Consider the following 13,907-nt stretch of genomic DNA (forward strand, 5'->3'; position numbering starts at 1 on the left):
ATCTAGAATTCTAAAGTCTTCTTCCACCTACAAGTAATTCTCTGTTTACTTTAGACACTTTCCTTCTGTAAAATTATGTCCTCTGAGTTCCCTTTTAGCTTTAATAATTTCATCCTAGAAGAAACATGATAGTTTTTCCTTTATCTGTGTATATAAATAAAGTTGATCAGTCAGGAAAGCTATTGCTAATGATCTGATTTAAAGTTCAGGAAATATTTTGTTTGATTTTAAATAGATTTTTATATTAGATCCAAGTTAAGGCAAATTATTACCATTTGACTAACTTCATTTAAAAATTCATAACTTCTCTACATTAGTTCCATTGTATACTGTGACACTCTGAGACCAGCACTAGGTAGAAAGGGACGTATTATTTTCTTTCCATTTGGATTGTATTGACCAAAGAAATAATAAATGAGAGAACCAGTATGAGTTTCTCTTTTACTGTCAAGTAATTAAAGTACCTTACTACCTCAAACACCAGTCCTGGAGCAGTGATTCTGAACTTTTTTAAACCTATGCCCCCTTTTGATAGATGACACACATACCCCATGGCAGGTACAGGGATGCCCTTTGTTGAGGTCATCGTATCCTTTATATGTATCTTCTAGTCAAAACATTTTATCAGCCTTTACTTTATATAATTTGTGTTATGAAAATAATAAACTTTTTGTTTGTTTTTCAAATACAGAATGATTAGATAGGCATTTTCAAATATAAATGAGATACCATACCATCACTACCCCAAGTTGAGAATATGCAGTATAAAGAAGGGGAAGAAGGCCAAAAAACATACATAAAGTTGAAGGCCTTAGACATTTACAAACAGGTCAGTGGGTAAAACAGAGTTATATGGAAGTTAGGACTCTATTCTCTGATTGATTTATATGACCCCTCCTGTTCAGTAGTATATATTCTGGGCATTGGATTAAGTAAAATTTAGTAACCAAAATAAAATCAAAAGGTAAAATTTTCCTAATATTTTTAAAACTCTTTCCTATAAAAATTAATGTTGTAATTTAGTAGAGACACAAACAGAGTTGATAAATGGCTTTAAGTAGTATCCAGTTACACAGTCTCCCCTTCCCGTGCTTCATCTACCTAGTCCTAAAAGTCCCATAACACTGACAGTTCTGTAATCCCTACCCCATCACCACCACACTAATCCACACAGCCACCATACTGCCCAGGTTAACTCTGCATCTGTAATTCTTCCCCATATATCTCCCAGTTAATAAGGAATTCAGCATGCCTGGCGCCCCCTAATCCTTTAATGCTTTTCCAGTCAGTTATACCATGAAGAGAATACTCTCCCCACCTTCATTCCTTACCTCTTTCTGCTCTCTTTAGCTTAGGAAAAGTTTATTTCCACTGTCACCATTTCATTTTTGAGCCAAATAGAAGTTTATATGTAGAAAAAAATAATGTTGTTGATATGCCTTGTTAAAGGGAAAAATCTCCATCTACTATTTTCTATTTTTTATTGAAACAAAATCTTACCTCATTCTGAAAAGGATTTAGGGTAGCTGTTACCTGCCTTTTCATCTTCCTCAAATAGCTTTCCATAGATGGAAGTTATTTCTTGCTCAGTTTTATTATTTATAATCTAATAGTTTTGTTTTCATGGGTTAGAATATGCACTTTATACTATCTCATAACATTTCTTTGAGAAAAATAAACTTTTGAGGTATAACTCATTGTTAGTTGGGTCCTTTTAGAATGCTTTTGACAAGATGGAAAGTCTCTTCAGGTTAGTATATTATATGAAATAAAAGTTACTTTTCTTGAAATTTTTTCACAATACTATAATTTGTTATGCCACTGAGAAGACACAAAAATTAGTCAGTGAGCCTAGGTTCCATATTCATTATGAGCACATGCACATATAATCTCACCTTTTCCTACTCTTCTAATGAACAATTTCCCTTCTGAAGTATAAAAACCTCAGTTAGAAATGTTTATTTTTATGTGCATAAACGTTGTGTTGGTTTAAAGCACAAAATTTTCAGGAGTAGGAAATGCACTGTTATTGATCACTTAGTTTTGTATGTGTCTAAAATTTGCATGACAAAAGGAAAAGTTTTAGATATATGTAAAGTTGGGGAATTTATGCACAGATTTTAGAATATGCTTTGCTCTAGGGAGTGGTTATTTTTCTGCCTTAATGTTTTACCTATATGCAAATTGACTCAGAGTTCCTGTGGGGTGAAATCTAATTTTATGCAGGTTAAATATGATCTGTAACATATATAGTTGTGTGCCTTTTGTTATAAAAGAAATAAAATGAGTGGACTATATGGTATGTAAATTATATCTCAAAGCTGTTACCAAGTAAAAAAGAAATACAACTTGGTTATATAACAGTAAGGGACTATAGTGATGGTGGTGGTGGTGATGTGGATAGCTGGTGTTCACTAACATTGTGGAGAAGGGGAGGTTGGCTACCTAAAGTTATACCTTCTGTAATCTTACTGTCCCTATGGTATTCAAATAATTTTATGGGTGCTGATGAAATGTATCTTTACTAGAGGTTTTATAACCTGTGTCAGATTGAATTTATGTAATACAGTTTTTAAGAGGCAGTGATGTAATTAGTTCTAAAGAACTTGGACTTCACCAACAGGCAGATCTGGGTTCAAGTCAGAGAACCTTAAACAAGTCATTTAATCTCTCTGAGCCTTAGTTTCATCATTTGTTAAGTAAGACTAAAAATGCACACACTTTAGAGGGCTTTTATAACTGCTAGTATACGTGAACTCTCATGTTCACTCGATCTCTCTCTCCCTCCCTTCCTCCCTCCTTCTCTGTCTGTCTCTCTCTCTGTCTCTTTCTCTACAAGTATGAATGAAATACTTAGGATAATACTTAGCAAATGGAGGGCATGTCAGAAATTAACCGTTAGTATAACATGATAGTACTGAAAATGGTGACCAGTTGTTTACTTTTCTGTGCTGGAAACATTTTTAAATAAAATAATTGTAAAATTTCCTAAGGAAGTTTGTTAGGATGGCTTTTGAATAGGATAACAATTCAGGCTTTCTCTCTTTTTTCCCCCACTGTTTTGGAAAAATTACAGAAACTTTACAGAAGTGAGCAATGTCATTTACATAGTTATATAAATGTTTGTATCTTTACATGTGTTTTAGTGATTTATAAAAGTGTTTATAATTGACCCAATTAAAAACTTAAAAAAAGATTTTTATCTCTTGGTTTAATTAAATGGGTTTTAGATTTCTCCTGTAGAATTGAGAATCTTTAAAGTATATCAAAGAAGATTTATTATAGGATATTTTCCTCCTTGCTGCAACCTTCTGAAGAAGAGATATGTACTTATTTGATGGGTATTGGCATTTTGTTTTGTATTTTACTCAGAAAATAAGTCTTCGCGTTTACTTTTGGATTCAGTCTAAGGAATTTACTTTTAAAATTGTGTTTTTTAGGGCAAATGGTATCATCGGAGGCAAGCTGTAAAAGAATTGCATAGTACATTGATACGTCTTTTAAATGAATTGCTGCCATGGGAACCAAAGTTAATGAAAGCTTTTCAAAGGAACAGGTAAATCAAGCTTTATTATCTTTTTTAAGGCTCTTACTTTATGATTATGGAAGGTATCCTGGTATCATTTAGTATAGTTTTCCACTGATTTGTAATTCAGATAGTTCTGAGTACCTACTGTGTACAAGGTACCTCCTAAGCCCTGACAAAGTACTATTACCTTTTTTTTTTTTTTTTTTTTTGCGGTACACGGGCCTCTCACTGTTGTGGCCTCTCCCATTGCGGAGCACAGGCTCCAGACGCGCAGGCTCAGCGGCCATGGCTCACGGGCCCAGCTGCTCCGTGGCATGTGGGATCTTCCCCGACCGGGGCACGAACCCGTGTCCCCTGCATCGGCAGGCAGACTCTCAACCACTGCACCACCAGGGAAGCCCGACAAAGTACTATTGATTAAACAAAACTCTATACTGTGTGGTTTTTTTCTCCCCCAGTTTTTTTTTTCATTGTGGTAAAATGCACAAATAAAATTTACCATCTTCACTAGTTTTAAGTGTACTGTTCAGTAATATTAAATACATTCATGATGTTGTGTCACTGTTACCCCATCCATCTCCAGAACTTCATCTTGTGAAACTGAAACGCTATACCTGTTAAACGATAACTCCCTATTCCCCCCTTCCCCCCATCCCGAGGCAACCACCATTCTACTTTCTGTATCTATGATTTTGACTAAGTACCTCATATAGTACAAAATATTTGTCTTTTTGTGACTGGCTTTATTTCACTTAGCATAATGTTCACAGGGTTCATCCATATTGCAGCATATGTCAGAAGTTACTTCCTTTTAAAGGCTGAATAATATTGCATTTTATGCATATACCACATTGTGCTTATCCATTCATCTGTAATGGGCATTTGAGAGGCTTTTCATGTTTTAGCTATTATGAATAATGCTGCTATGAACATGGGTGTACAAATATCCAAGACCCTGCTTTCAAATTTTGGGGTGTATACCTAGAAGAGGAATATGGTAATTCTATTTTTAATTTTTTGAGGAACTACTATACTGTTTTCTACAGTGACCGTATAATGTTACATTCCCACCAACAGTTACAAGAGTTCCAGCTTCTCCACATCCTCACCAACATTTGCTATTTTATTTTTTTTAATTGCCATCCTAATGAATATGAGGTGGTATATCATTGTAGTTTGGATTTGCATTTCCCTAATGATTAGTGAGATTGAGTGTTTTTTCATGTGCTTATGGCAATTTATATATCTTTGGAGAAATGTTTAGAGATTTTTTTGATTATTGATTCAATTTCCTTACTAGTTATAAATCTATTCAGACAGACAAACTCAAATGTCAGATGGTGATAAGTGCTGGGAAGAAAAATGAAGCAGGTTAAGGGGAATAAATGCTTAGTTTGGATGGGATAATAATGATTGGTCATTTACCAGGGTGTTGGAGAATGCTTGCCTGATGAGTTGATGTTTGAAAAGAGACCTGAAGGAAATAGGGGAGAGAGCCAAGTGGATATCTAAGAGAAAAGAAGATGTAGAAGCCTTAAGGTTAAAAGCATGATTGACATTTATAGGAAATGCGAAGGGGCAAGAATAACCAGAGCCGAGTGAGTGAGGAGGAAAGTGGTAAGAGTCAAGAGTCAGAGAAGTATAGGGAAAGGTAGCCTACGTGTTTAAGGATTTTGGCTTTTACTCTGAGATGAGAAGCCATTGAAGAGCTTTAAACAGAGGAAGTACATGATCTGACTTATGTTTTAAAGCACTCGCTCTGCCTGTTCTGTTGAGATAGTGTAGTGTGGGATGATGATAAAGGCAGGGAAGTCAGTTACACTATAGTAGTGGTCCAGGCAAAAAATGATAGTGGCTTGGACCATGATAGTAGCAATGCAGACGGCAGGGAGTGCTTGGATTCTGGATAGATCTTGAAAGTAGGACTGGTGGAATTTCCTTAAGGCTTGCATATGGAGTGTCAGAAAAAATGAGGAGAAAAAGATGGTGCCTAGTATTTTTTATCTAAACAACTGGAATAATGCAATTGCCATTAACTGAGATAGGGGAAACAAAGAAGTAGTTTTGGGGAGGGGGCGGATTCAGGAGTTTGGATTTCAACATGTTAAGTTTGATATGCCTTTCAGATGTCTAATTGGAGTTACTGAGTAGGCAGTTTAGCATATTAGTCCCAGTTAAAGGGAGTAAGCCAGGCTGGAGGTATAAATTTGGGGGTTGTCAGGATATAGATTATATTTAAGCTGTGAGATGGTAGAAATCACCTAGTATATGAGCATAGATAAGAGAGACTGAACCCTGGGACATTCCAACAGTTAGAGGTGATGGAGATGGCAGGACTCAGCAGAAATGACTGAGAAGGAGTATTCAGCAAGGCAGGAGCATAACCAAGAGTGGTGTCTTAGAAACCAGGTAAAGAAGATGTTTTAAAAAGGAGGCTGCTCATGATGGATTGAGGAAGATGAGGACGAGAATTCATTGTTAAATTTGGCAATATCATTGATGACCTTGAGGAGCTGTGTTGATAGAGATGTGGGTAAAAGTCTAAGGAGTCTGTTCAAGAGAATTAGGGGTGAGGAACTGGAGTTTTTCTATAAAAGTAGAGCAGAGAAATAGGGCAGCACCTGGAAGGACAAGTTGGAGTCAAGTTGGGTCATTTGTTTTTATTAATGGGAGAAATAACATGTTTGTATACTGGTGGAAATGATTGAATAGAGAGGCAAAAATGAACTCAGACAATGGAAGGGATGTTTGGTTGAGTGAGATTCTTGACTAGGTGAGAGAAGATGCATAAGTTGGAAGGGTTAGCTTAGACAGGAAGATGGAGAATATGAGTACAGATGCAGGTCTTAAGTTGCAGACGGGGTGTGAGCATATGAGAGTTCTTGTCTGATTGCTTCCATTTTCCCTGAAATAAGGAGCAAAGTCATTAGCTGAGTTGAGAAGAAGACTGAGAAGGGAGGAACTTTATACTACCCCCATATAGATATTACTAAAATGAAATTAATTTTACAGTTATCCTTTGGTAACCCACTCTAGTATCTTACAGCCCTCATCTGCTCTATAAAACCCTTAAGCAAAAAAAAAAAAAAAACCTTCAGCAATAATTGAAAGATAAATAAATTGAGAGTAATTATTAACTAACATTTGTTGAATATTTGTGTGCCACACAAACTACGAAGTAAGTGCTATTATTATCCTCATTATACAAATAAGTAAACTGATGCTTAGAAAGTTTAAGGAACTTGCCCAAAGTCTTACAACTGTTGAGTGACAGAGGTGAGATTTAAACTCCAATATGCACACATAGGAATTTTTTTTTTTTGATGTGGACCATTTTCAAAGTCTTTATTGAATTTGTTACAACATTGCTTCTGTTTTATGTTTTGACCTTTTGGCCACGAGGCATGTGGGATCCTAGCTCCCTGACCAGGGATCGAACCCACACCCCCTGCATTGGAAGGCGAAGTCCTAACCACTGGACCGCCAGGGAAGTCCCACACAGATAGGAATTTGTAGCAGAAGTAAATTGGAGAATGTATGTTCAGATTTTTTTTAAAAAAACAAACAAAGGGTAAAAGTAAAATAGAGAAACTCAGTTGAAAGCAAATGAATAGTAAAGGATCTCTAAAATATCATGTAATCATTTGGAAATGTTTCTATCTCTCTTAGTGTTATAGAAACATAGGTATTATGTTTTTATGTGAAAAGGATCTCTGAAAGATCACTTTTCAGCTTTGTTTCCCTATGCTTAATTTAAAAAAATAATTTCTAGTGAGACCCAAAGTTTCAGGATTAAATGATGGATTGTTTTTGTTTGTCACTCTTTGTATAACAGTCAAAAATAATACACACTGTTTCTTAGAACTTTTTGATTAACTCTTTTAAATGACCTTTTAAACTATATTATAATCAGCAGTTTTAAGACTATCTCAAATCTATTTCTATCAGTGCAGCTAGAAAAAAAATTACCTTTTTCGCATTTAATAGGTCTAACAGCAGCCTTTAGAAAGACAAATAGGTATATGTTCGAACACTTTATTCTGAAATTGCACATACATTTTTTTAAGTTTCTTATGCCTACACCCTGTGTTTTGTCTTCTTGAACAATAGTCATTGGCATCTTAGACACACTTGGTTAAAACATAGGTTTAGTGACTTAATTGAAAATACTAAAATATAGCTTAAAATGTTAGAAGGTACTTTAGCTTCCAAGAGTTCAATATGTATGTATTGTTTGTTGTGTCGAATATTTTTCTTCAGGAGTCGCCTAAAAAAAGACTATGATGATTTCAGAAGACAGCCTGATCACGATAAATTTACTGGAGAACTGTGGACTGCTGAAGAAGGTGAAGGAGATCCTGGAAAAGAATCTCCAAAAGTAGAACTCAGTAGCAAGTCTATAGACACCACAGAACCTCTAGATATCCTGGAGAAGGATCATTTTGATTCAGGTAGGCATTAAAACTTTCTTTAAAACAACACTAAAAGCACAAAGAGAAATTTTAGTATCTTTTGTGGAGATAAAGGATAATCTGGTTAATGAAGTTCATTGATTGGGAAAATCTGTTATGTTTGAAGGTGTACTAATGTCTTATTAAAGGTTCTTTGGAGTCATTATTACTGTTCTAGGAGTTTCTGGAGTCAGTGCCCGACTCCAAACTGTAGGCATGTTATTGCTCATTACAGACCACACATCATTGATATGCGTCCCTTTGAAATAGGTTTAGCCTCTTCTTTTTATTATTATTAATTTTGAAGCACTATTTCTGATGTTTGCTTTAAATGGAACTTGTCAAGTCCCTGATAATTGTGAAGATTTTTTTTTTTTTTTATGAGGAATGATCAAGGTTGATGGCCTAATAAGACCAGAGTGGACACCTCATTCTTATAAGGAGGCTGGATTAGATGATCTGTAATTCATTTCAACTTATCAGATTATTTTATTCTATAAATCTAGTTAAATAACTTTCTTTAGTTATCTAAGAGGTATAAAAATTTTTGGTTAGAAATGTATTAACCTATTGTTTTCCATGTCTGGTGAATTGAAAAAGAGTAACTTCTCATCAACCCAGTTTGATCAGATATGAACATAAATTTTTTACTGTAGGAATAATTAAACACCAGAAAAAGCTGGACATTTTTTATTCCGTAGAGTCTCTCTCTAAAAATAGAAAATATGGAGAACCATCTCTCTTTGATACGAAGGTTTCCCTATCTAGAAGGAGAGCACTAGACTAGATTCCTTTCCAAATCTAAATCCTGAGTCCTAATTGCTGGCTTGAGTATCTCTTTAAAAGATGTAAACTTTCCTTTTACACTTGTATTGGCAGCAGAATTTGATCAAAAATAATTTCCTTATTAATAATACGTTGTTCTTGGGAATGGTTACAATGTCAGGATTACCATGTTAAAGCTCACCTTACCTTAATTTCCATCAGTGGTACTGAGACTTTTGAATCGCCCTACAGGTTTCTCAATAAATTGCTTGTTCAAAGATTGACTTTCTTTTTTATAATTGGTCTTACCATTGCTATTCAGTTGCTGTTTTATATAAACAAAATGCTTGTTTTATAATTTTCAGATGATATGAAATTGTCAGAAATAGATTTACCTATGGCCAGAAGCAAGTTGCTGAAAAAAGAATTGCCTTCTAAAGATGTACCTAAGACACTGCCTAAAACACTTAAACGGCAGTCCAAACAAACTAATTATCTGGATGATAGCACAAAAGAGCTTTCCCCAAGGAAGAAAACAAAGTTAAGCACAAATGAGACAACAGTTGAGACTGTAGAAGGTGATATGCAAATTGACTGTTTGAATGAATCAAAGCATACAGAGCCACTGTTTCCAGAGTCATTTGCCTCATTGGATTCAACACCAGTGTCTACTCTCCAGAAAGGGACCAAACCTATTCAGGCCTTGCTTGCAAAGAATATTGGGAACAAAGTGACCTTAACAAATCAACTGCCCCCTTCCACAGGTAGAAGTGCTCCTGCTGTGGAAAAGCCAGTTATATCTCCTCCAGAAGCAAGCCCCATAAAGCCAGCATTGACCTGCCACACCAGTACAAAAGGTCCTTTACAGATGGTGTACAAAATGCCCTGTGGCCAGTGGTTGCCCATAGATCTTCATAACAGCTCTGTAAAGATTCAGATGCAACCTATGCTGGATCCTAAAACAGGAGAAAAAATCATGCAGCAGGTTCTCATTCTGCCTAAGAATTTTGTAATTCAGCACAAGGAAGGGAAAGCAGTTGCAAAAGAAATACCACCACTTCAACAAAAAGGTACAGAACGACGTGGTTCATCTTTCCCACAGACAGCAAATGTAAACTCTTCTTTAGCATCAGTTCTTGTCAACCCAACAGGAACTGTTTCTACCCAACTACCTAATACAGCTTTCAACAAGACAGTTACACCTTTGTCAAATGTGAGTAATGCTAGACCACAGCCTTTGACACCTGTAACCTCCATAAGTAATTTATTAACACCACCAGTTAAGACTAGCCAGAGTGAGGCAGGAAAAGTCAAGAATGCAGTTTCAGCAGCCGCATTCCCCCAGCCCATTGCTTCACCCACCATTTCCTCAACAGTTCAGCCTCAGTTATCAGCAACAACACTAAATGGATCTACAAATCTCGGTAGTTCCCTCAACTGTTTTGCACAACAAACTGCTGATTCTTCTGAAGCAAAGCAAGAACTGAAAACTGTATGCATAAGAGATTCACAGTCAATTCTTGTTAGGACACGAGGTGGGAACACTGGAGTTGTAAAAGTACAGACCAATCCAGATCAAAATTCATCCAATAGTTTATCTTCAAGTTCAGTTTTTACTTTTGCTCCTCAGCTTCAGGCATTTCTAGTGCCAAAATCAGCAACTTCATCATCCTCTGCTTTTTCGCCAGTAGCTGGAACAACTGCTACATCTAGTCTCCCACCTTTTGGCCAAGCACCTACTTCTGTTTCCATTCCAGCTGGCTTTAATCCATCCACGGGGAAAAATCTTAAATTTACATTAAGCCAACCTTCCTGCAGTAGTAATTTGGGGCACATGATAGATAAAACTTCACACATGCCCTCCTCTCCCTTAAAGTCTTCTGTTTCTTCTAGCACTCTCCTACCATCAACAGCAAATAGTTCAGTAAGCGTAATTAGCATATCAACAGGAAATTTTGGACAAACCAGTGCAAATGTTATTCATACACCAGCTAAACAGCAACAAGTAGATTATGTCACAAAAAGTTACCCTGTTACAAGATCAGAAGCAACAGCAGCAACAAATGAAGATATGGTCAGTGGGACTCCAGTTCAGAAACTTATGCTGGTGTCAGCTCCATCTATTCTTTCTTCTGGCAGTGGAACTGCAATTAATGTGGCACCTGCACCAACATCTGCAGGTGTTTCTGCCCAGAAATTAGTTTTTATTAATGCTGCAATTCCCAGTGGCACTTCAACCCCAACTATTGTGGCAGAACCATTAAAACAAACTCTTCCTCCTCCCTTGAGTAAAACATATGTTAAGGCTCCAGAGCAGCCCCAGATAGTACTAATTCCATCTACAGTGGGAGCACCAATAAAAATAAATTCGTCACCAACTGTGTCTCAGATAAAAGATGTGAAAATTGGGCTAAACATAGGCCAAGCAATTGTAAATACTTCAGGCAGTGTGCCAGCTATACCATCAATTAACCTATTGCAAAATGTAACCCCAAAAGGAGAAGAAAAAAGTACCAAGGGCTATGTTTTGCCGCTGTCAACAATTGGTAATTCAATTCCAGTAAGCTCAAATTTTGTGAGTCAAAATATTACTCCTGTTAATGAATCAGTGGTTTCTGCTTCAAGAACAGTAAACATGTTTTCAGTAACAGGAGCAAATGTATCTTTGGGTTCTCTTTCAGTGACCTCAACCTCTGCCTCAGTTGGGACACGACCTCCTGTTTTAGTCAGTGGAAATGATACCTCTTCAAGAATTATGCCTATTTTGTCAAATAGACTTTGCACGTCAAATCTCGGAAACACTGTGGCTATATCAACTGTGAAAACAGGACATCTTGCATCATCTGTTCTGATTTCAAATACACAACCAACAGTGTCTCCTAAATGTCTGACATCAGCTTTGCAAATCCCTGTTACAGTTGCCTTGCCTACATCTGTGACTGTATCCCCTAAAATAATCAACACAGTTCCACAAGCCGCAACAGTACCAGGAGCCACACGTTCTGTATCTCTTTCTAAAAGACAATCTCGGACTTCCGTCCAGTTTCAGTCACCAGGGGTTTCAACTACAGTGCCAACAAGTATAAACACAAATAAACCTCAAACTGAATTTCCATCCCTTTCACCGAATCCAGGTAAAATAATTAACATTTCCAATTTTGCTTCTCTGCCAAACCAGCAACTGTCCCCTGCTTTCGTAAAATCAACCCCCAGTTACAGTTCTGCTCCAGCTGGCACTGCTGTTCACACTGGTGCAGCACCATCAAATGTAACTAGTGTGGCAGGGGGCCAGTTCAGTGAGCCTTGTATTCAGCAAAAAATAGTCATCAATACCAGTACGCCTTTGGCACCTGGCACACAAATCATGATTAACGGAACCCGCTTTATTGTTCCACCACAAGGTCTTGGAGCTGGCAGCCATGTTCTCCTTATATCCACTAATCCAAAATACGGACCTCCCTTAGTTCTTAACAGTGGCCAAGGCATTCAGCCTGCACCGGTAGATAACCTGGCCCAGAAGATCACGCTAGCATCAAATAATTCTTTAAGTGGGCAACCTGTGAAACATTCTCTAAGAAGCTCTACAAAAATTGTAAACTCTCTTGGGAATGCAAGTTCTCTACCCACAGTACATGCAGCACCACAGATCATAAACCCAGCTGCTGAAGTTTCTGTACCACCTCCTGCACCAACAGTGTCATTGACTTCAGTAATTAAGTCTCCTCCAGCTACTCTTTTGGCTAAGACATCTTTGGTTTCTGCCATTTGCTCTAGTAATCCTTCACTGCCGAGTAGCACTTCAGTATTTCATTTGGATACATCAGTCAAAAAATTGTTGGTCAGCCCAGAAGGAGCCATTTTGAATACCATAAATACTCCATCATCTAAGGTTTCTTCACTCTCTTCATCACTCTCTCAAATTGTTGTATCTGCCAGTCGAAATCCTGCCTCTGTCTTCCCTGCTTTTCAGTCATCTGGCTTAGAGAAGCCTGACACAGCTGCATCTTGAATTTAGACTAAACGAGCCAGTTTTTAAATAATGGGGCATTGTTTTGACTCCCATAAAAATTTTAACTTTATTATACTGTTGAAAACATACATTGTGTGTGTGTGTATGTGTGTTTTAATGTATCTTTTCATTAGCTTGCAACAAGGCTTTGTTTTTCTTGGGGAGGGAAAAATCTGTTCCATTTCATTCATTGATATGAGTATGTTTTCAAAGGTTATTTGTTTAAAATAGACAGGACTTACCTGTCTATATAACATGAATTGAACAAAGTCAAATTGGACTAGTTTGGAGTAAGCTAGGCTTTTGCACACTTGCATTGACATGTTTCTTCTTGAATTTGGACTGTTGCGGCGTGGCTCTACAATATGGTATTCTGTGTCTTTAGTGGAATCTTATTTTTGTTTCTGTAAGAAAAAAATATATATATATATATATTTATGCATTGTGAAAATGCAGTCCATTGTGTAAAATTGTACATATTCCTAAATCCTTAACAACCTCTACTAAACTATATGTACAAAGAACTATGCTGTCTTATTTATGTTTTGTTTACATAATGTATAGTTTTTTAAGTATTTTAGTAATTTTGGACCAGTGAACTGTTAGCATCAATGCAGAAGAATCTGCATGTAATAAACTGAGTTGCTGTATTTCCTTGTTTGAATACCATTTTTAAAGTGCGTTCTTGTTCCATTGAAAGACTACATGATAGAAGATGAGGACAGATCTTTACAAAAAGGAATTTAGGCTAGGAAATTTGAATTAATAATAGCATTTGTACAAGGCTTTAGAATTTATAAACTTTACTTCCACATATCTCATTTGACTTTCACAGTACTCTTGAGAGCTTAAATGATGTGCCCTAGGTCACTCAGCTAGTTGGTGGTATAGCCAGTATTTGAACCTAATGCTTAAAATCATTTCTGCATAACTTTACATTACTTCTGCTTTAAAATTTCACTCTAGATTTCATTGTTTTAACTTTTTTCTCTTAATCCACCACCAGATTCTACATTGATCAAAATAAGTAATCTTAAAGGCCAGTGTGTTTGGTCTGTGTTTATACATCCCAAATATGTTTTTTTAACTTTTTATTTTTAAATAATTTTAGATTTACAGGAAGTTGCAATGATAGTACAGAGAGGCTTGGGGT

General features: G+C 36.5%; 1 protein-coding gene across 5 annotated transcripts in view; it reads left to right on the forward strand.

Annotated features, from left to right (window-relative positions):
- The window catches only part of KIAA2026 (KIAA2026 ortholog), a 103,975-nt gene extending 90,571 nt beyond the window's left edge, over nt 1–13,404 (forward strand). For all 5 annotated transcript variants that reach the window (XM_004279115.3, XM_033404412.2, XM_033404413.2 and 2 more), the window contains 3 exons: nt 3,441–3,556; nt 7,790–7,980; nt 9,111–13,404. In XM_004279115.3, coding sequence (XP_004279163.1) covers nt 3,441–3,556; nt 7,790–7,980; nt 9,111–12,754 — 3,951 coding nt within the window. In that variant the 3' untranslated portion in view covers nt 12,755–13,404. The remainder of the gene's footprint in view (nt 1–3,440; nt 3,557–7,789; nt 7,981–9,110) is intronic.
- Nucleotides 13,405–13,907: the final 503 nt, after the last annotated feature.

The sequence above is a fragment of the Orcinus orca genome, chromosome 6, assembly GCF_937001465.1.
Source record: "Orcinus orca chromosome 6, mOrcOrc1.1, whole genome shotgun sequence".
NCBI classification, from domain to species: Eukaryota; Metazoa; Chordata; class Mammalia; order Artiodactyla; family Delphinidae; genus Orcinus; species Orcinus orca.